The sequence below is a fragment of the Octopus bimaculoides genome, chromosome 1, assembly GCF_046866305.1.
Source record: "Octopus bimaculoides isolate indiv1 chromosome 1, ASM4686630v1, whole genome shotgun sequence".
NCBI lineage: Eukaryota > Metazoa > Mollusca > Cephalopoda > Octopoda > Octopodidae > Octopus > Octopus bimaculoides.
The window spans coordinates 21,263,464-21,286,946 of record NC_142928.1 but is presented as its reverse complement, the minus strand read 5'-3'; the positions used below and the strand labels follow the sequence as shown (position 1 = coordinate 21,286,946).

At 36.6% G+C, this 23,483-nt stretch overlaps 1 protein-coding gene across 15 annotated transcripts in view; it reads left to right on the top strand.

The window, feature by feature from the left end:
• Positions 1-23,483, top strand: part of LOC106882326 (putative phospholipid-transporting ATPase IIB) — a 103,129-nt gene that overhangs the window by 24,640 nt on the left and 55,006 nt on the right. For 12 of the 15 annotated variants that reach the window (XM_089349001.1, XM_089349011.1, XM_089349016.1 and 9 more), the window contains exon 2: positions 14,464-14,637. In XM_089349001.1, the coding sequence (XP_089205127.1) occupies positions 14,464-14,637 (174 nt within the window). Of the gene's footprint in view, positions 1-10,040; positions 10,299-14,463; positions 14,638-23,483 lie in introns of those variants that run through there. The other 3 variants (XM_089349044.1, XM_089349069.1, XM_089349056.1) reach the window with 3 other exon arrangements.

The following is a 23,483-nucleotide window of genomic DNA, read 5'->3' as shown; positions in this document are numbered from 1 at the left end:
GTTATCAGGATGCAAGATTTGAATGGAGTTACTGTCTTTTAGTTGAGTAGCTAAGAAGCTGAAAAACCCTATCTCCCCTGGGTCTTCTAGAGGCAATTCCATGACATACTAATTAACCTATAGCTGGGACCCTGATAGATGCTACTGCTCCAAGTTGGAGTAGACATGGGAATAATAGTGGTAAGAGGTGGTTATACACTCCTCAAAACCCTGCAACTCCTGAGCCAGGGTTCCACTACCAGATACTGTTTAAAGTCATACCCTGGAGTGTTTATTTTCTTATAAATTAACTGTCATAACTAAAGTTTTCTAATACTTGTTGTATACAAATTGGAATTAGAATAGAGTGAATTGATGTCTCCAAAGTGTCTAAGCCAGGCCTGACCAACTTGAATTACATTGCAGGCCACTTTAATCACCGAAAATTTTTTGAGGGCCACTTATCTACTTACAAAATTCAAAGCATTTTGCTTTCACATGCTATTTTTACATTAATGAGTGAATGATCGTTGATTCAACATGAAATAGTATCGTTGCAAAAACAGTAGTATCTTTCTTTTTTGTTTTCATTACAATCTTTTTTGATAAAGTTTTTAAAATGTTTGTTTAAATATACCCATTTCAAGATAGTATCAAGTGGGCTGCAAGATAAAAGTCTGTGGGCCGCATGTAACCCATGGGCCTCAGGTTGGCCAGCCCTGGTCTAAACACTGCTTGGATTTTGGTCATGTTGCTTCATATTGTTTAGCCCCAAGTCGACCTTGATTGGACAAGCCTTTAAGATAATTTGTGTTTGTTTAAAGTGTAATGTTTCTTGAACTACATTATACTGAATACGTTTTCTTTTTTCTTTTAGAGAAGTCAGGTGTGATTTGAGTGAAAATTGACTGCTATTTCTAGCACCTCGAGCAATACCTAGACATGTCTCACTCTCACTCTCTCTCTCTCTTTGAAGTCATGCACATACTCAGCATAAATGCAGCCTAAACTCTATCTTGGCCAGAGTTCAATCTTGTTGCTTCATGTGTAAAAATATCTTTTGAATTGAATTAAAGATAATATTTATCCGAGTAAGAAGTTAGATATTAGGAAGGTAGAAATAGATAGAGAAGAAAAAGGATCCAACATTATTGTACTTAGTGTGACTCTGTATATATTTTTAGTTTGCGTGTCTTTCTATGTTCATATATTTCTGTGTGTGTGTGTGTGTGTGTGTGTGTGTGTATTTTACATGGAGAGTTGTAGCTGGCAGAGTTGATAGGATGTCAAGGTATTGTCAAGGATTATAGTTCATCAAGCTACTGTCAGAATAGTTTATTAGTTTGTATTCTGTTACTTGTCTTGCCTGTGTGTCCACCTAGTCATACAACTCACTATTTTATAGTTTAACTCAGTGGTTCCCAGCCACTTTTTTTTTTACCTATGGTCCCCTTTGATTACTATTTTATTCTGGTGGGTCTCCATATCCATTTGACGTTTAAAAACTAGTTTTATAGATACTTCTTTCAAGATCCCTGTTTTATTATTTACACATTAACTTGTGTAGGTTGAACTATGTAAAACATTTGAGAAAGAGATTTAGCTGTTTCTTGCAATAATGATAAACGTCGTCCTTTCAAAGCCTAGCCAGGCTCATGGGCCCGGTTTCCCGGTTTTTATGGTGTATGTGTTCCCCCAGCTGGACGGGATGCCAGTCCATCACAGCGTTACTCAAGAAACAGGAAGAAACACATTGAATGTAGTGAACTTTAGCAATGTCTTGGGAAAGGTGCTGTGTTTTGTGTGTGTGTGTGTGGGGGGGGGGGTGTACACACATAATGCCTGACTTAGGTATATGACCTTTCAATGAGACTATGTCGTTGGTTGGCCATTTATAGGGAACAGAATTAAGGTAGGTTAAGGGACATGTAATTACTGGTCTTGACCATAAGGTTAGCAATTAAAATCTCCCAAACACCATCATCACTACGTTATTATATTCTCTCTTCAGAGTAGCATGGGTTGTCGGCTGTTCTTTCATTCTGTCTGTGTAAACACAACCACACACATGTACCCCCTAGTCGCACACTTAGATAAAATACATTGATTGAAGCCAAAGCAATGTGGTAGTTTAGTGGATGGCTGTATTTATTGTGACATTTAAAGACAATATTGTATCGGGTGTGTGTTGTTGCTGTTAGCTAACAATAAAAACATTGAATGGTGTGTGTAGTTTTGTTGTTGTTAGCTAACAACAACATTGAATGGTGTATGCAGTGTTATTGTTACCTAAAAACAATATCTATGTATGTGTTTGTGGTAACTGTTGTTACCTAACAACAGCAGCAGCAGCAGCAGTTTATGTTGAATTCTTCGGTACTTTACATGAATTGATTAATTAGTCTTGATTTCTGTTTCTGGTCAATAGAACATGGAGAAATCTGTTGTGGAAACAATCAGTGAATGACTGTATGATCCAGAATGAATCTAAAATGTCACAACCACACAATAAATGTTGGCCTTTGAAAATTTATGTAGATGATAGAAGTTTATTACTAATTTATGCTAGCATGTCTCTCTGGTGTCTCTAGTTCTTTGCTGTGAAACAAATAATAAAATGTTTCATACCCAACTGATTGCTTTGTTAACAAGTCATCACTATTTTGCTGAAATATTGCTATGAAATATCATAAGACCATTAAATTTCTACTAAAATTATAAACTGTTAGGGGAGTAGAGATGGTAGTTGGCACTAGGGAGGGTATCTGACAAAACTTTTCTTGTTTATATTCTCTAGATGTTTATGTCTATGAAGAGGCCTAGATTTTAGAATGTTCTGAATGCAGGATAAATTAGTAAACGTTTTTACCTAGAATTTATTATATTCGTTATTTTCATTAATGATTATTGGTAAGGTACAGACATACAAGTGTCAATCTATATTATAGACTTATTAGCAAATATATCTTACCATTACTACTAGCTCGTTTGATAATGGCATGAGTAGCTTTTTTGGTTTTGGACTAATTTATCAAAATGCAATAGATTTAATGATACTAGATAGTGAGAGAGCACTTAATTTTAATTATGTCTGTTCACTAAACTGCAGGCATTAGATCTGGCAACCTTTCCCAGGGGATATATCTCACATCCTCTTAATATTACATTATTCAGATTTTAGCATTGGTTATATGAACTCTTGTGGCTCATAGGTAATTAATAGGATACACTTATAGATTATGAGATCAACTCATAATTGACATCACATTTTTTTTCCTTGGTCAAGATACTTTAATAGTTTTTGGCTCTTCCCTCTACTATTGGAAAAATATCTTATGTTATTTTTCTCAGAGGATTGTTCCTTCCTTCAAATTTTGTTGTCTTCTATTGTTAGGAATTATCATCTTTCTTATTATTAAGATGATGAATTGGCAGTAGACAAATGCCTGGCAGTAGTTGTTTAGGATTTTTATGTCAAGAGTTCAAATCCTATCAAATCAACTTTGCTGATCATCCTGTCCAGGGTTGATAAATTGTAAATACTTGGATTAATGTAATTGGCTAACCTCCTTCCCTCACCCTTCTCAAAAATTGCTGTGCCTAAATTATAAACTATCATTATTATTTGCATGAAACTCTCACCTTTTAAAGGCAGCAAGCTGACAAAACTGTTAACATGCCAGACAAAATACTTAGCAGCATTTTGTCTGTCTTTATATGCTGAGCTTAAATTCTGCCAAGGATGAATTTATATTTCCTTTTTTTGGGGTCAATAAAATTAGTACCTTGGCCCGGTGCCACTGTATCATTACTCTCTGCTTGCCCCTGACGTGTGCGTTCTACCCACATACCTTGTCTCACTCTATTATTGCTACCTGCTAGCCCCTGACCTGGGTGTTCCACCCACATGTAACAAGAAAACTTTTCTCTCACCCTACCCCAACTAACCAATCTACATCTCTTTCTCACATTTCCTCTCACTCCCCAATCCTGTCCTCAAACCCCGTTCCTCTGTATCATTGCTATCCGGTAGCCCCTCCAACTGTATTTATACCCAGGTCTTTCACCACTTACTTGCACTCTTTAATCACACTCCCTTTGCAATATCCTGTCACTTATATTATGGCATTTGAGCCTCAAGGGTATGCCCTGGCACTTGCCACTATCTCTATCTCTCTCTTCCTTTACTCAACCATCTCATTTATACTCTGGCCCCTGTTCCTTTTGAGTATGCCCAGCATTTTGCCACCCTCTACATCCTGCAGTCTCTCTCTCCTCCCCCTCCCCCCTCTCTCCTTCTCCTGCACTTCCCTCAGGTTGGACAGCCATGTATTTCCTTTGTGGTAGCACACCTGTTTCTGTCTTCATTCCTGATATTTCTCTCTCTGGCCAAGTAACTTTGTACTTCCTCTACAGCAAGACACCTGTATCAGTCTCACTGCAACCTTTTCATCATCACCTACTCCAATGCCTCCTCCCCGCTTAAAAGTTTTTGTCTTGCAAGTGCTTGGTGACCCTGTTAGTGCAGGTGCCACTTCAACGCACCCACTCCACACTGTAAAGTGGTTGGTGTTAAGAAGGGCATTCAGCTGCAAAAATCTTGTCAAAACTGACCTTGTCTGTGCTTGGGCCATGTAAAAAGCACTAAGTTCACTCTGCTGAGTGGTTGGTGTTAGGAAGGGTATCCAGAACAGTCACAGGAATCTGGTGCAGGTTTTAGCCTAGCCAGCTCTTGTGGTACTGTCTCACCCATGCTAGCATGGAACACGGATGTTAAATGATGATGATGATGATGATGAGCACTGAGGTTGATGTAATTAACTTGCTCTCTCCTCTGAACATGATGGCCTTGTGCTAAATTTGAAACCATTATTATTATTATTATTAAGGTGGTGAGCTGGCAGAATTGTCAGCATACCAGACCAAATGCTTAGTGGCATTTTGTTTGTCTTTACAAGATGAGTTAAAATTGTGTTATGGTCACCTTTGCTTTTCATCCTTTCAGTATTCGATGAAATAAATATCTGTGGTGCACTGGAGTTGACTAGTTCCCTCCCCCCAAATTTTAGGCCTTGTACCTATAGCACAGTGGTAACCAAACTATAGCCCACAGGCCAGATCCAGCACGCGAGGTCAATTCATTTGGCCTGCTATCGCTGTACTGTACCTTTTGTGTAAGTACCTGCATTGAGAGTTCATTTGGTATTTAAGACATTTACAAGATACTATGGCAATTGATCACCTATCTATAAGTTCTACTAATTCTGTCGTATCAACATTTATAAACTTTATATTGAATGAACCGAACAACTTACCCTTACATCATTTGAAAAGTAGTAGGCAATCTTATAGTCACTGAACCACCAGTAAATAGGCTACCCCACCACCATTTAACACTGTCTTGTACTTTATTGAAATTTTTTGTTTATGATCTAGAGCAAAAACCCAGAAAATGAATAGCAATTAGTTATGTATATGTGAGAAACTTGTAAAGCTGTCATGCAGTATAACTATAGCTTATTTAATGTGGGCATGTCAAATTTTTCAGCTCTTTTCTTTCACAAGGGACTTTTCTTGCTGATTTGAATTATTTATAGTCGTTTGTCAATTTTCATGTAGCTCTTTTGTTACTTACACCTTAATTGAAATGAATGACTTAAGATATCCTCTGTTGAGTTAAAACTTCTTACCTATGTATATTATCATCATCATTGTTTAATGTCTGTTTTCGATACTGGCATGGGTTGGACAGTTTGACAGGAGCTTTCCAGCTGGGGAGCTCTTCAGATTCCAAATTGTCTGTTGTGGCATAGTTTCTATGGATGGATGCCCTCCCTAATGTCAACCACTTTACAGAGTGTGCTGGATGCTTTTTATGTACCACCGGCATGGGTGCGTTTACACAGTATTGACACAAGTGCATTTTATGTGGCACCGGCACCTGTAAAGGATAAGCCTGTATGTATGGATGACATCAATTTTACTTGGCTTGACACGTCTTCTCAAGTACAACAAATCACCACAACTCCCAGTCTCTTTTCATTTCCTCAGTGAAGCCCAATATCTGAAGGCCCTTTCTTACCACTTCATCCCATGTGTTTCTAGGTCGACCCCTTCCACATGTTCCCTCCACAATTAGAGCTTCATACTTCTTTACACAACTGTCCTCATCCATATGCATCATGTGACCAAACCAGTACAGTCTTCTCTCTTGCACACAACATCTGATATCTCTTATAACCCAGTTTTCCTCTTAAATCACTCACACGCTGTTGTGTGTACACTGACATTACCCATCCAGTGGAGCATGCTAGCTTCATTACTTTCAAGCCTTTGCAAGTCCTCTGTAGTCAAGGCCCATGTTTCACCATCATGTAGCATAGCTGTACGTACACAGGCATCATGCCATCTGCCCTTCCCTCTGGGAGAGAGAGGCCTTTAGTTACTAACAAAGGTAGAAGCTCACTGAACTTTGCCCAGCCAATTCTCATTCTAGCAACTACACTTTCAGAACTCCCTCCTCCACTGCTAATTCAGTCACCTAAAGTAACAGAAGCTATCTACTACTTCTCATGATCCCATCGGGCATTTGAGGGAGTCTATTCTCTGCACATTTTTGTGCATATTGTACTTGCACGTTTGCTACATACAAAGACTATTTTCTCCATTAACCTTCCTGTGATACCACTACACCTCTTATGAGTCCAGATATAATGTATACAAATGGCAGAAAATGGAATTAATGACATTTTAAATTTAAAATCACTACAATTGTTTCAGTACATTCTTAGACATGGAGTTCACAGGTGACCTGTTGCATAGTCATTTTCTTGTACACCATTTGCAGAATGCATTCTACAAGGATTTTACCTGAATCTCACTTAGTCATCATCATCAGGTGGTGATGATTGTTAAAGTGTTGAATAGAATGCATTAGTATTAGTTCTGACTTTCTGTGTTCTGATTTCAAATCCCATCAAGGTTAATTTTGCCTTTGGTCATTTTGGTGCCTCTAAAAAGCACTAATTCAGACTGGTGGATTGGAAGTTTTAGAATTGCTAGGCACCAATGGTTTGCATTATCTGTCTTGGTCTTCTATATTTTGCTGGCAGCACTTATGACAATATTAGTGCCAATTTATATCAGCTAAACCTTTCTCTTTGAGAACATTGGTGACTTGGAGAAGGAAAACTTGCATGGAAATTACTAGTCTTCCATCACTGGCCATCCCACCAAAAACTCTTGCTCATGTCTGTGCTTTGGAGAGGAACTTTCTGGTGAAGATATTCATGTTAACAGATGACAAAGGCCATATCTATGTGGGTGTACATACATACATACACACATATACATACATACATACATACATACATACATTATTACAGAGATGTACTTGCATAGCAAGTGACTTGATCTGAAATTGTGTGCTGAAAAAAAAACAGTTGCAGCATGGGAGATGTTTGTAAGCCATTTCAGAACACACAAAAACCATTAGTTTCACTTCAACATCTAAATTTAATTTGTGTCAAAATATTTTCGTCACTTTGAAACTGTGACCTGTTCACTGACAAAACTTCATGATGCAGCACAAAGTTTTGTCAGTGAACAGGTCACGCTTTCAAAGCAACGGAAATATTTTGACAAAAATAAAATTTAAATGTTGAAGTGAAACTAACAGTTTTTGTGTGTTCTTAAATGGCTTATAAACATCTTCCATACTGCAATTGTTTATATATATATATATATATATATATATATATATATATATATATATATATATATCATCATCATCATCATCGTTTAACGTCCACTTTCCATGCTAGCATGGGTTGGACGATTTGACTGAGGACTGGTGAAACCGGATGGCAACACCAGGCTCCAATCTAATTTGGCAGAGTTTCTACAGCTGGATGCCCTTCCTAACGCCAACCACTCAGAGAGTGTAGTGGGTGCTTTTACGTGTCACCCGCACGAAAACGGCCACGCTCGAAATGGTGTCTTTTATGTGCCACCCGCACAAGCCAGTCCAGGGGCACTGGCAACGATCTCACTCGAAAATCCTACGGGAGCCAGTCAGGCGGTACTGGCAACGGCCACGCTCAAAATGGTGCATCTCATGCGCCACCCGCACAAGAGCCAGTCCAAGGGCACTGGCAACGATCTTACTTGGCTTATATATATATATACATACATACATACATACATACATGGGCACAGGTGTGGTTGTGTAGTAAGAAGCTTGCTTCCCAACCACATGATTCCAGGTTCAGTCCTTTTGTGTGGCACCTTGGGCAAGTGTCTTCTACTGAAGTCTTGGGCCAACCAAAGCCTTGTGAGTGGATTTCATATGCAGAAGCTGAAAGATGCCCGTTGAATATTTGTGTGTATGTATGTGTCTTTGTGTCTGTGTTTGTCCCCCACCACTGCCTGATAACTAGTGTTGGTGTGTTTATGTACCTGTAATCTAGTGGTTTGTCAAAAGAGACTGATGGAATAGGTACCAGGTCTTAAAGAAAAAAAAATGTACTTGCATCACTTTGTTTGATGACAGTACTGGCATCAAATTCTTTATGGTAGTGCCCCAGAATGGCTGCAGTCTAATGACTGAAACAAGTTAGAGATAAAAGTTTTATATATATACATATAAACAACTATAGCAGATATATTTACACTGAAGTCAATGTTAGCAAGGCAAGTTTAATAGCAAATATTTTATGATTGAATTACTTGATGTAGTTGTCATTCAATATTCTAACCTAGATATGTTAACCCTAATTCAACAGAGAGAAAAATCATTGATTACCTATGTTTTATATAAATCTTACTGTGACTTTTTTTTTACCTGTTGTGCTAAGTGATTTTATTTCACTGAGTGTTGTAGTAGTTGCTTAGCCCTAGATCAACCCTGATTGAGCAGAGCTATAACCAAAGGAATATATATATATATATATATATATATATATATATATATATATATATATAAAACAAATAAAAGGGTAAATAAATTAATAATTAATAATTTATACCAAGCCCTTCGGTATGTAAATACCATTATCGGTGAAGAACTTATTTAAAAGTTCTTATAAATTTATAAACATAATTAAGGGATCAGCAACAGTTGCTTCACCACATACCGAAGTTCAGAAATAGCAGCTAAAGTGCTAAAACTCCAACAGATAGCAATACTTGTAACTCACAAAGGCAAAACAAGAAGAAAAATAACGAAATTAACCAGTCTTAGTCATGGCCTATGTAAGTTCGGAGATGTTGTTCGCATTATGCTGATGCACGATGTCGCTTGGTCGTGCATGCATAATTGCCTGCATCTTCAAATTTGCAAACTAGAATATCATACTGATGAGAAAATGAAAAGTTTTCACTATTCTGATCCAGAAACGCGTCTATGATTAACTAAGACTGGTTAGTTTCGTTATTTTTCTTCTTGTTTTGCCTTTGTGAGTTACAAGTATTGCTATCTGTTGGAGATTTAGCACTTTAGCTGCTATTTCTGAACTTTGGTATGTGGTGAAGCAACTGTTGCTGATCCCTTAATTATGTTTATATATATATATCTAAGACTATATTGACCCTATGCCTTTCCTTTTATAAGAATACAGCCATGACTGTGTGGTTAAGGAAGTTAGTTTTGCAACTATGTGGTCTTGGGCTCAATTGTACTGCACAACACTTGGTCAAATGTCTTTTATCATAGTCTTAGGTTAACAAAAGCCTTTCGAGTGAAATCTAGAAGATAGAAACTGTGGATGTTTGTTGGACACATTGTTTCCGTTTTGGGGTAGTATACTTAATCTATTGCCTTGTTTAACACCACCTCCTGGCCCTTGGGTGCTTTTAGCTGAGTCCACTCAGTCTAGATGTTAGATCTGAAGACAACTTTCTCCTACTAGTCATGGATGCCTTGAAAAGGGCTATGGGCACGACCCTTCCTAAGCCATTAAAATTGAATAAATAAATAAAATGATAGTAGGGTATGATTTGAGGGATTTTGACTGCTATTTCTTGCAAGCTGAACAATTGTATTGACGCTCTTTTGTTGGCAGTGGATAGCTACAGTCTTGTTACACTGGTGATGACCTACATATACATATATATTACTTAAGGTGAATGTTACTCTATCATTGACTGGCTTCTTACTGGATCAAACAGATGTTTTTTGATCTGTGCTGTTTACCAACCAACAAAGTTACTGATTGTAAAAATTTGTCTGGATCTTTAATTAACTTCTAACTACCATCACATAGAACACGGTGGAGGTATGCTTTAAAATAATGTGTTAATTGTGAGAATTTAGTAAATGTGTAAGTTTAATTTTCAACAGTTTTCTTTCATGCTTTAATTTTAGTAATTGCATTCTGCATTGTTAGTGCTGGTTTTTACTGCTGGCCTTACAAGCTGCTGTACTCCTACACAAATCATTTCTATACAGTATCTAACATTCCATTCATTCAAACAATTTAGGATATTATTTCAGTATTCTATAAATATTAGAAAAAATATCTAATTTTTTTCTACTCTTCTGGAAATGTGCTGTGCGTGAGAAGACCCGGCAAGCCAAGTAAGATCGTTGCCAGTGCCCCTGGACTGGTTCTTGTGCGGGTGGCACATGAGATGCACCATTTTGAGCGTGGCCGTTGCCAGTACCGCCTGACTGGCTCCTGTAGGATTTTCGAGCGAGATCGTTGCCAGTGCCCCTGGACTGGCTTGTGCGGGTGGCACATAAAAGACACCATTTCGAGCGTGGCCGTTTTCGTGCGGGTGACACGTAAAAGCACCCACTACACTCTCTGAGTGGTTGGCGTTAGGAAGGGCATCCAGCTGTAGAAACTCTGCCAAATCAGACTGGAGCCTGGTGTTGCCATCCGGTTTCACCAGTCCTCAGTCAAATCGTCCAACCCATGCTAGCATGGAAAGCGGACGTTAAACGATGATGATGATGATGATGTAATGGCTTAGGTTTTGTCATACATAACATTGTTGGGTCTGAAAAAGCATTACAAAATGTTTCAGATTTTAGGTATTTAATATATGAAATAGGTGGCGAGGTGCAAGAGTCATTAACATATCAGGCAAAAAGCTTAGCAGCGTTTTTTCCATCTTTATGTTCTGGGTTTAAATTCTGCCAAAGTTGACTTTACCTTTCATCCTTTCAGGGTCGATAAAATAAATACCATTTGAGCACTGAGTTGATATAATTGACTGGTCCCATCCCCAAAATTGCTGACCTTGTGCCAAAATTTGAAACCAATCTATAAAATATTATTGTTTCACGGAGTTCATTCTGCTAAAGTTTAAGTTGACCCAAACAATTTAACTTTGTGTCAGCTTTTTATGAACGAATATTTCTAACAGGTTGAACAACCATTTAGAGACTCTTTCATTGGTTCAGTTTTTTGCTTATTATTTAATAGGAGAAGGAGGAAAAACTGATACCTGTTGGTGTAAATGTGGAAAACTGATACCTGTTGCTTTTGTATATGAAGTGCTGTGTTTAGCAGTATTCTACAGAAACCCTAATAGAGACGTATGAGTGACAATATTGTTAATTGAAAGCAAGTGTAAATTGTTGGACAGGTTAGATGGGTGCAAAGAGAAAAGATACAGAAAGTTCAAGTGATGTTCGGTGTAGAGAGAAGCGGAAAGGTGGATACAACATACTTAGTCAAAAGTTTTGTAAATATACATCACAACAGCCTTTCTTTTGTCATTGTTTTCTGTTATATAGGGACTACCACTGTAATTACTGGTTTACCTAACTTGCTTGGAAGACATGTAGATGGAAGATATGTAGATGGAGAGAGAGAGAGAGAGAGAGAGAGAGAGAGAGAGAGAGAGAGAGCAAGCAAGCAAAAGTGCAGAAAACTTTTGTTTTCATTTAGAAAATAAAATTGTAGGAATGAGAGATACACTTGCTTGATCCTAAATGGGTGTGTAACAAATAGCTTCCTAAAATGTAGGTCCAGTTTCAGATCTTAGTTTAGAATCTAGGAACCTATTTATTACAGGTGTCTCTATTGAAGAAGATGCTGAAAAAGTCTGATGTGGATCAGTTGAATTGATATTACAGTCCATTTGTTTTTATTGTGTAAAGATTCTGACAACTTTGTTTGATGATTCCTGGGAGAGATGGTGTTTGTGCAGAAAACAAAGTGGTTAAGGGAATCTGTTGAGTTTAATAATAGAGTTGCTACCAAACATGAGGACTGTGTAAGGAAGAATGTCCAAAATTAGCAAATTTTTTGACAAGAGATCAGAACCAGAGGTTTAATTAAAACTGAAAGAGAAATTTCAAGCCATGCACTGAATGAAAAATATATTTTTCTTATTTCAGTTTCTTTATCTTCCTTTTGTCTTTTGTAATTTCTGTATTTTACTTAAGTTCTCATCTTTTTCAAATTTGCGACACTTAGTTTGTAAAAACTGTTAGACTGTAAATTGCACAGTTGTGTGCACACATAGTGAAATTCACAGATTTTTTGGAAAATTAAATGATTTGTGATCAAACAAAAGCAGACAACTTAATTTTTTTCAATTCACATGGTGTGTATTTCTTTGAAAGTAGTAAACTATCATATCTTATATATATTTTGCTTGTTTCAATCTTTGGATTGTGGCCATGCTGGGGCTCCACCTTGAAGGGTTTTAGTCAAACAAATCAATCTCAGTACTTATCTTTTTTTTGGGGGGAATGTAAACAAATGAATACCGGTTGTCAAGCATTGGTGGTGGTGGTGGGTGACAAATACAGACACAAAGACACAAATACAAGAATGCACACACACACGCACGCTTGCACACGCACACGCATGCGTGCACACACACACAAACACACAAAATGGGAGTGAGCTTATCTTAACTACACAGCCATGTCTGTGCCTGTACAGAAGTTTTTTTTTTAATTTATCATTTTGGTAGATTTTTATGAAATATGAAATAGAATTTTCTCTGTTGAGAATGCACACTGATTACTTTCCATAGATTTTGTGAAAATATTTAATACAAAATAGAATATTCTTAAGAATTAAAATCATAGGATCTGTGCTATTTACAGCTGTTATAGCCCTGACCTTTGTACCCAATGTCCAGCTTCCAGAAATTTCATTTTATAGAGTTGAATCATCAGGCATATTTTGCTAATAAATTCTGTGATTTTTTGATGAATTAAGAAAGCAAGATATTAATTTTGCATCTTGAATGTCATTATATAGATTTTCTGTTAGATTTTCTTTACAATGAGAGTAGCACACAGGAAAATGACAGAAAAAAGTTAACTGCAATACTGTTGTTTGTATTTTATTGAAACAGAGGATTATTGTTGACTAATACAAAAACATAATTCTATTCAAACAATAACATACAACAGGTTTATTGGGGAGAGTAATTCAGATAAAAACTTGAAAAATTAATCTGCTTAATTTACAAATTGGAAATTTGGATATATAATTAGTTAATTTGCATATTTCATTAGATATTGAACAAGTTGTTGCATTAAAATATACAGTTTAGCATATGTAATCAGTATACCTAGTTTGATCAATATACTACTTACAGAACTTGAAAACTATATATTTCATTTATTAGTTGAACGCAAGTGCTTTTTTTTTTCACCATCTATCTACAGTGACAATGAATTTTTTTTTTTACTGATGGCAGTATTTTTGAAGAGTGTATTGTGCACCTATGAAATAAATTACTTGTTTGATTTGTTTATAAACCAAAAAGCTTGTGAAAGTATCTTGAACATCTTACTTATTTGGGCACTGAAGTTTTGATGTTTAACAAGCTGACTTGGTAGAAGCCGACAAGATTATCCACCATCCTTTCAACATCAACAACTTTGGCCACCTGTTTGAATTCCATATCCCTACCAACCATGAACATGCTTATAAAATTATATTTTTTGTTAATTGTCAGGATGCTGCATTCTACAAAAATTCCATGCTTTCTGAAATTCACCAACACTACTATGCACTCTTATTCTTTATGATTCTTTTAATATTCACTTTTCTCTATTTTTTGTGTTTTATTCTATGTACTGTGGATATACTTGTAGCTTTCATTAATGTCTTTCTTTATTTGACTTATGTCTGCTGTCTGTCCACTCTTTTAACCTTTACAGACTGAATTGTAGTGCATCTAAGAAATGTATACAATAAGCTCATTGTTATATATTGCAAACTGTTATATTGTTAATTTTTCAATTTAGTGGTTGTTATGTTAGGGGACGGGAGTATTCAATGGCCAAATGTTTGAATTAAACAAATTATATTTTTAGCAGAATCAGACTTGTTACAATTTTAAAATAAGCATTTTACACAATGCTACACATTAAACTAATGTTTGTTTATTTGTAACAAAAGAATGGTTTATCTCATAGACCATAGAGTAGAATTAACATAGTCTCTAATGTGTAGTGGTGAACTTTGGGGAATCAGCTAAAATCTTTTCAATTTTTGTTTTCTTCAGACAATATGACGGCGAAGATGAAGATGGAATGGATGAAGTTCCTTTGATGTTTAATGGTGAAGACTTCGAAATGGACGAAAGCGAATCGTTGATGAAACAAAAACGTTCCAGGTGTCCTCGCCTGAGAACTTTAGGATATTACTTATCAGAAGGCTGGTGGCATGTGTGCTGTGGGTGAGTAGTGCAACAGTTTGTTGTTATTGTTTAGTCCTAAGTCAATCTGACCAATGATCAAATGCATTCCAGCTGAGACCATTTGGACTTGTTAGAAGATATGTTTATAATTATATTGTCTAACATGCCCATTCTGTATTCAAGAAAGTAGGGTGTGGTTTGAGGGAAATTTGGCTGATATTTCTAACAGGTTGAACAACTATTTAGAGACTCTTTCATTGGTTCAGTTTTTTGCTTATTATTTAATAGGAGGAGAAGGGAAAACTGATACCTGTTGGTGTAAAGGTAGGAGGGAGATTCTATTGAGGACACATTTTATAGTAGTTATTACACCAAGCTATCAACAATGTACTATCAAATCACATTGCACCAAGTTCTCACAATTCTATTATCCCATATTTTATATATGTACACATTCCACATATTTCTTATGTTCTTTTACTGGGTTCAGTACTGTGGCTATACTAAGGTATCATCTTCAAGAGTTTTAATTGATCATATCAATACCAGTACTTATTTAATTGATCATATCAATACCAGTACTTATTTAATTGATCAATATCAATACCAGTCTAGTACTTATTTAATTGATCAATATCAATACCAGTCTAGTACTTATTTAATTGATCAATATCAATACCAGTCTAGTACTTATTGAACTTGTGTCAAGTACTGTACTTATTTTATGGTTGGTGGGAATAATGGTTACTGCAAGGTATGTTGGGGTTAGACTTATTAGGGATGATGAGAGAAAGGGATAGAAATGTGTAAGATAGGCTGGATTGGAGGTTAAGTGCATCTTGTTGGTTATGAGGAGCAGAAGATATCATAGTGGTAATAGACTTGACAGAGTGAGGGGACTGCATGTTGGTGGGGCAAAGGTGTTGTAACTGTGACCCATGCCAGTGTAGCATAACTGGCCCATTTAAGAGTACCCTTCAATCATTGGGCAATTAACCGTGCTTGAGAAGACCTGTTGAGTTAAGTGAAATCATTGTTGTGGGCGATGCCAGTGCTACCTGACTGGTCCTGTTCTGGTGGCACGTAAAAAGCCCCATTCGAGTGTAGTCGATGCCAATACTGCCTGACTGGCCCTCATGCTGGTGGTGTATAAAAAGCACCCACTACACTCTTGGAGTGGTTGGTGTTAGGAAGGGCATCCAGCTGTAGAAACCTTGCCAGATCAGATTGGAACCTGGTACAGCCTTCTGACTAGCCAGTCCTCAGTCAAACCGTCCAACCCATACCAGCATGGAAAGCAGATGTTAAATGATGATGGTGATGATATATATATATATATATATATATATATATATATATATATATATATATATATGGTGAGCTGGCAGAATCGTTAGCACGCCGAGCGAAATACTTAGTGGTATTTCGTCTGCCACTACGTTCTGAGTTCAAATTCCGCCGAGGTCGACTTTGCCTTTTATCCTTTCAGGGTTGATTAAATAAGTACCAGTTACGCACTGAGGTCGATGTAATCGACTTAATCCCTTTGTCTGTCCTTGTTTGTCCCCTCTATGTTTAGCCCCTTGTGGGCAATAAAGAATTAGATGTGTATATATATATATATAAATTCACACATGGAATATATTCATGCACAATGTAAATAACGTAAATGTTTTTCTTTTAAAACAAGGTTGAACCTGACAATGAAATGGGTTGTGTCAGCATTAACTGACTTTAGCCACTGTTAAACTTATCATAGATCATTAAGTTTCTACTTTGACTACAATCTATTAATGACACCTGATATCTCTTTACTCAGCTTTCCTTCAATTACCTGGGTAGGTAACATACTTTCCTGATTACTGTCAGATAAGGGTTGATTCAGTGTCCTTGATTTTATATCCTCACCTGATCTCAGTGAATTTGCACTAGTTAACTCTGTCATATTAATCTCTCACTCTCTCTGTCACACACCTACCGTCTCTCTCACTTCCTCATGCACTTTTTATCTTTCTGTCTCTTTCACTCATACACACACACACACGTTCTCCCCCTTGTACACACTCTTGCCCTTACACAAACTCTTGCTTTCTCATATACTGTCTCCCTTACTTGTACACACTCTCTTGCTCACATACTCTTGCTTGTACACATTCTCACTCTCACACTCTTTCTCCAAGTTCCTGTCATTGAGGACTTTCCCTAGGGTTTCCAATGAATGGCTTTATTTATTACTTCAGTGAAATACTCCTAGGAGTCAGAAATTTTGTCACTTAAAGTAGTATATTGCTTGGTTGGTGAAGAAATGGTCTATTGAGAGTTAAGTGTCTTGGTTATGGACCTAGTAAAATGAGTTATACCACTCTGTGGACCTATATAGAGCTTGGTAGGCTAAGCTAATGATAGCTAAGTATTTTGACCATGGACACAGTGCCACCACATGCTCTAGCTACATGGGCTGAGCTGTTGACTGTTGTACGGACACTGTACATTACCTTACATTCGGGTACTTGCTCTACATTAGGGTACTTACTCTACATTAGGGTACTTACTTTGAGTTATATAGAGTGAGCTGTTAGTATTTATGTTGGTCATGGACACAGTACTATGAGCAATACCACATTGATGTACCTACTTCTTACTAGATGGGCTGGGCTGTTGACAGCTAATCATCTTGACCATGGACACAATGCCAACACTTGTCCTAGCTAGATGTCCTAAGCTATAGATTGCTGTATTGGTCACGGATACAACACAATGAACTGTACCCCATTGGAGTACCTACTTCTTACTAGATAGACTGGGCTATTAACAGCTAAGTGTCTTTACCATGTACACAATACTATCACCTTTTCTTACTTTGTTTTAAGAAAAGGGAACAGTGCCATAAACATTACAGGCTGTCCCAGAATGAAGAAGTTGATAGTTACAGGTATATCAGGAATAACTTAAGGATGCTATCAAAACTGAAGTTTTGTCATATATGAAACATGAATAAACTCCTGGAATAAGAACCAGTAACCTTTCAGCTAGTTATTCAATACTCTATCCACTCAACATCTTATGGTGGCTCATTTAGTATTTTAGTAAGAATTTCAGATGTCTTTCTTTATTTTGATTTACTTCCAGAAACTTTTCTCTTATGAATATTTTTTACTTCCTTTTGCTTGTATCAGTCATTGGACTATGGCCATACTGAAGTACCACCTATACTGGTGGCTTAGATTCAAAATAAATCCAAACTGCTTTATTCTATTGAAATGTTAGAAGTAAAGTGTATGAGCAGATAAGGAATATATTAGTAAATTGTGGATGATGAGTTCAATTTTGCTACTGGTATTTCACTCTGATCTTGTATAGAACAATTTATTCTACATAACTGAAACCATGACACTGAATAATAGGTCCTGCAGCTTCCTGGGAAATGTGGTAGTGAAATTCAGGGTTGGATGTCTCACCACTTATTACTATAGAAAATAGAGTGATGCACCACCTCTGCAACCTACAGTTTGTAAGCAAGGGATGTTGCCTACAAGTGATTGATGTAGAGATGATAGGAACATATTGCTGTTTAGCTCCAGGTAAACCCTAATTGAGAAGACTTATGATCAAATGACTTTCCAGTCATGATCATCCTGCCTTATTCAATGTGTCCTTCCATTTTCAAATAGTAGGGTATAATATGAAAGAGATTTGACTGCTATCTGAAGTAGTTTAAGCCCCATATCTGGAGGGTTCCTCATTAGTTTGTACATAAGCGCTTTATAGTCTTGAGTTCAAATCCATCTAAAATTAATGTAACCTTTTAATTTTTTAAGGTTTCATAAAATAAATACACTATATGAGATGAGAAGATGTGTAAGTTAATGATGATGCCAGTAGTGTTGGGAGACAGTGTGCAATAGCTACTTGAGATGGGAAGTAGTGAAAGATGGGTGCAGTGTCAACATTACTTGAGATGGAAGAGAGAAAAAGCATATGATGGCAATAGCCTTGACATCATCTCAAATAGGAAAAAGTGAGAGATAACAGAGTTGTCAACATAGTTCATGATGGGAAAATGTCGGTGATATTGGTGTCAATATTATTCCAGGAAGGCGACAAGCTGGCAGTATTGTTAGCATGTTGGGCAAAATGCTTAGTGGCATATCCATTATTACATTCTGAGTTCAAATTCTGCTGAGGTCAACTTTGTCTTTCTTCCTTTTGGGGGCTTTAAAATAAATACCAGTTGAGCACTGGGGCAGACAATTGACTTAGTCTTTCCTCCCAAAATTGATGGCGTTGTGCCAAAATTTGAAACCAATTTATTACAGACTGGAAGCTGGTGAGCTAGTAGAATCATTATTACCCTGTATAAAATACTGAGTGGTATTTTATCTTTGGACTTTGTTCTGAGTACAAATGCCACTGGGGTCAACTTTGCCTTTCATCCTTTTGGGATCAGTTAAATAAAGCACTGGGATCAAGTGCTTACTCCCCATCACTAGAATTGCTATTGTGTATAACAGTAATTGTATGCATCATAATGCACCCCCCCCCCCCCCTAAAAAAAAAACTACCTTAACTCTTGGTCAGATTGTTAGAAATAGCAACTAAATTTCCTTTAAATCACACCTTACTGTCATAAAAGAATGAAAAGAATCTTTGGAAAATATAGTTTGATATATTATGTTCAAACGAAGACAGACTGGTTACTGGCTGGCTCTTTGACAAAAGGCCTCCTTGATCAGGCCTGACCAGAGAGTAACCAAAACAATGACAACAACAATAACCAACTATACTGTATATGCATGAGAAGTAAACTCTAAATATTTCTTTTGGTTATTAATGAAAGTGTTATTAACCATGTAAACTCTTCCAGATGTGGCTTGTCACAGATGTGGGTGTGGTTTGTCAGTGTTAATCTACCCACATTTTTTGCTCTTTTCTGATGCACACATACATACATGCATTCGTAATATATTTAATATACATTATGTAATATATACAGATGCAGATCAACACACCCACATGCATCCGCTATTTACACACACACACATGCACACACACACACACACATTCACACATTTTCATGCACATACACATGCCAATAAATAGACTGTTGGGAGAAGAGAACTACATTAAAGAGTTTATTACAGCATTGACACAGTTAAATGTTTGTTTTTAAGATATAGTATATCACACCTATGTGAGAAAACGAACCTGTATTCTTTGTGTTAGCTTCTCCAGCTGAGCCATAATTCCTAATCTGTTAACTATAATTACAGTTGGCATTTATAGGTTGCTTTCAATTGGTCTTTTCAGTGTTTTGAATTAGAATTCTAAATTGTCTGTTTCCATAGAAACATTTATTGTTTCACTGTTATTGTTTTTATTATATTGTATGTATTTTTGGTATTCATCTAATGCTGTAAAATAACCAAGTTTCTTCATACCTAACTCTCTTGGTGCATTGATGAAACTAAAACCACTATGACTAAAATAATGTCTCTGTTATTCAACTTCAGTCAGCTTTGATTGAGCAAATGTATGACATTATTAGTTGACTAAACAAACTAGGTGTGATCCAGAAACCCATTACTATGGATATACCATGCCTCTACTTAGCTAAGGGCATCACTGGGCACTCTGATATGCAAGGGTTTCATCATTTCTATATGTTTAAATCTTATCAGAAAGCAAGTATTTTGGGTCATCTGTTAAGGAATGCAAGCCTACGTTGTGTATGTGGAGGAGTGTCCCTCTCACTTTACTCACACTCGCCAGATATAAACCACTTGATCAACTCTGTTGACTCTATAAATAGCCACCCTACTTACATCACTAAAATGTTGTTCCCTTTTAGATGTTGTCCTACTCTCTAACCTACAATATCTACTATTTTGTTTTTCTGTCCATAGAACTTTTATAATTTTTCTAAAATATGAAACACAGATTTGAATAAAAATTGTTGAATAAAAGTTGTTTAATAAAAAGAAATGTCAGCAAATAGAATTTGTTGGAGACAAGCCGATCATGATAGCAAATAGATCAATAAATAGTTGATTGAGTATACAAGTAACAAATGTTACAAACAACAATAGAAATATCTAGATTAGCATAAAAGAGTGTATCATGCCTGTAATATTATTTAATTTTATAGGAATTCAGATAGTGACTTTGGGTCATGGATTTAATATAATTTGCTAAGCTGATTTAATCTAAATCTTTGCCTTTGAAGAGTTTCCAGAATGGATGATTTAATTTTAGAGACTAATTCCTGAAGATTTAATAATAATATGAAGAATAAAGAATTCTTTGTAGATTTTTATGTGGTTTAATGAGTACTATCAGTTTCATCAAATGTAAGGGTATCCTGAAGAGGAAATGGCAGTTTATTACAGTAAATTAAGGCTGCACCATTAAGTGAAAGACATTCTATTGATAATTATTCTGTGAATGAGGCCGGCTATGTTTAGTTAAACACTGTCGTTTTGTAAATTAACTTTTTGATTATATCTTTCTTCAAGCCAATACGATTTTTTGACTTGCTAGAAACAGTAGTCAAATCACCCTTAAATCACACCCTACTACCTTATTTGTATGTTTTTATATTGCAATTAATGAATGAGTTTTGATAGATGCAGGTTTCTAGTGGACCAATTTACTGGTTCCTGATGACAAAGGTCACAGAGAAGTGTTTGAAGAAAAAATACTACAATGAAATTCATTTGAAAAGTAGTCCTTTCTGCAATATGGACATATACTCAGTAAAATTTTTTTTTCTGTCTAACCTCTTTCTTTCTCTCTCTCTTTCTCTCTCTCTCTCTCTCTGTTGATTGTTTTCAACCATCACGATCACCACCGCCATCGCCACCACAACTGCCATACACACACCATTCAAACTTCTGACACCACCACAATCAATACCTTTGACATTGTTGCCTTCCCCTCCACCACTATCACCACTGTCTTTCATATCACTTATTATCACCATCATCCCTAACTGCCTCGGCTACCACCACCACCACCACCACCATGTGGTGCTGGGTTCCTTGCACATAGTTAAAAAACTGGGTGGTTGCAGATGGAATAACTTCATCAAAGGTATGTTGGATCTGAGTTGATCCGGAGGTGGAGAAGCAAAAGCTCACATTATGTATATTAATGTTTAAGTATGAGAAATTTTTACATTTAGAAACTTTTTTCAACAAAAATTGTCATCTAGAATGATTTCAGTGTTGTGTTATATCTTAGATAAGATTTATTTGTAAATTTTATTTTACATCACAATTTGTGAACAATTAGCAATGTTGGTGATGAATTCCCAATGGACCATTCCTAGTTCATTGTATTTCTGACAGTGACAGGAATGAGGGATTGTCTGCAACTTGATGCAGAATAAATATCTCAAGAGACTTTTGTTAGTAAAGCTGTTTTTTTTTTTTGTGTTTTCTCACCATAATTTATGTCCTTCACTGATATACATAACACACACACACACACACACACACACACACACACGTTTGTATGTGTTTGTATTGCAACAGGCTTCCACACATATTTCACTCAAATAGTATTGGTTAAACTGAGGCTGTAGTAAGTTCTGTGCCTAAGGTTCTGTACAGGTGAACTGCACTAAGAATCACATATTTGTAAAATGAACTTCTAAACCACACACCTATATGATATTTAAGGTTCATATTATAAGTTATCATCATCATCGATTAACGTCCGTTTTCCATGCTGGCATGGGTTGGATGGTTTGACTGAGGTCTGGAGAGCCAGCGGCTGCACCATGCTCCAATCTGATCTGGCAAAGTTTCTACAGCTGGATGCCCTTCCTAATGTCAACCACTCTGAGAGTGTGGTGAGTGCCTTTTGGATGGTGTTTTTAACATGCCACTGGCACAGGAGCCAGTCATGGGGTACTGGCATTGGTTGGTGCTTTTTACATGCCACTGGCATGGGAGCCAGTCAGGTGGACCTAGCAGTGACCATGTTCAGATGGTGCTTTTTACGTGCCACCAGCATGGGAGCCAGTCAGGGGGCACCAGCCCCAGCTATGATATTGGTTTTACTTGACTCGAGTTATGGCTTTGAATTCTTACATGGAACATTATTAATTGATGGAATTGGTGTTAGCAATCTATAGCTGACAGGTAGACAAAGAACAATCGAGTTAACTAGTTGTTGTTTAATCAGGAGATAACTTTGCTGTGAAAGTGTTTCATTGGTAATCGAGGGTTTGTATTGTATGTTAGTTCTTTGACATATGGCATAAAGATAGCTCAGTCAATTTTCTGATGTTCATGGTAAATATAAAATAGATCTAGTATTGGTTACTGTGATTTGTGTTCTAATTGTTCAATCAGCAGAACCACCTAAACACGAGATTAGTGTGTGTAGGTTGCTGGTTAACTGGTTGTTGTTTGTCAGAAGCTAACTTTGTGATGAAAGTTTCTGTTCAACTGTAACGGTAATTGTGGTAGGGTTCTGTATGTTCTGTATTGAATGTGGATCCTTTGATAATGTGAAATTAACTTGTATGATCTCCATTGATTTCCTTGTGTTCATGGCATATTTAAAATCATTCTTGCATTGGCTTCCCTCATGTGTAATCCAATTGTTCAAGCAATAGAATGGTCTACTTATTAAATTAGTGTAAGCAGATGAGTAGTATTCATAGAGAGAGAATCATCATAACAGTTTGTGACAAGGGTGGTCTTTGAAGTTCAGATACAGTCTTCCAAATATTTTCTGTCTTTTCTGTTTCACTGCTAAGGTTTGGGTTCACCTGAAGCCTTGATGTAAGACATGCCATGCAATGGGATCAAACTCAAAAATTCATGATTGTGAAGCAAAGTTTTAACCATTTGGTCATACCTACATCCATTCATTGA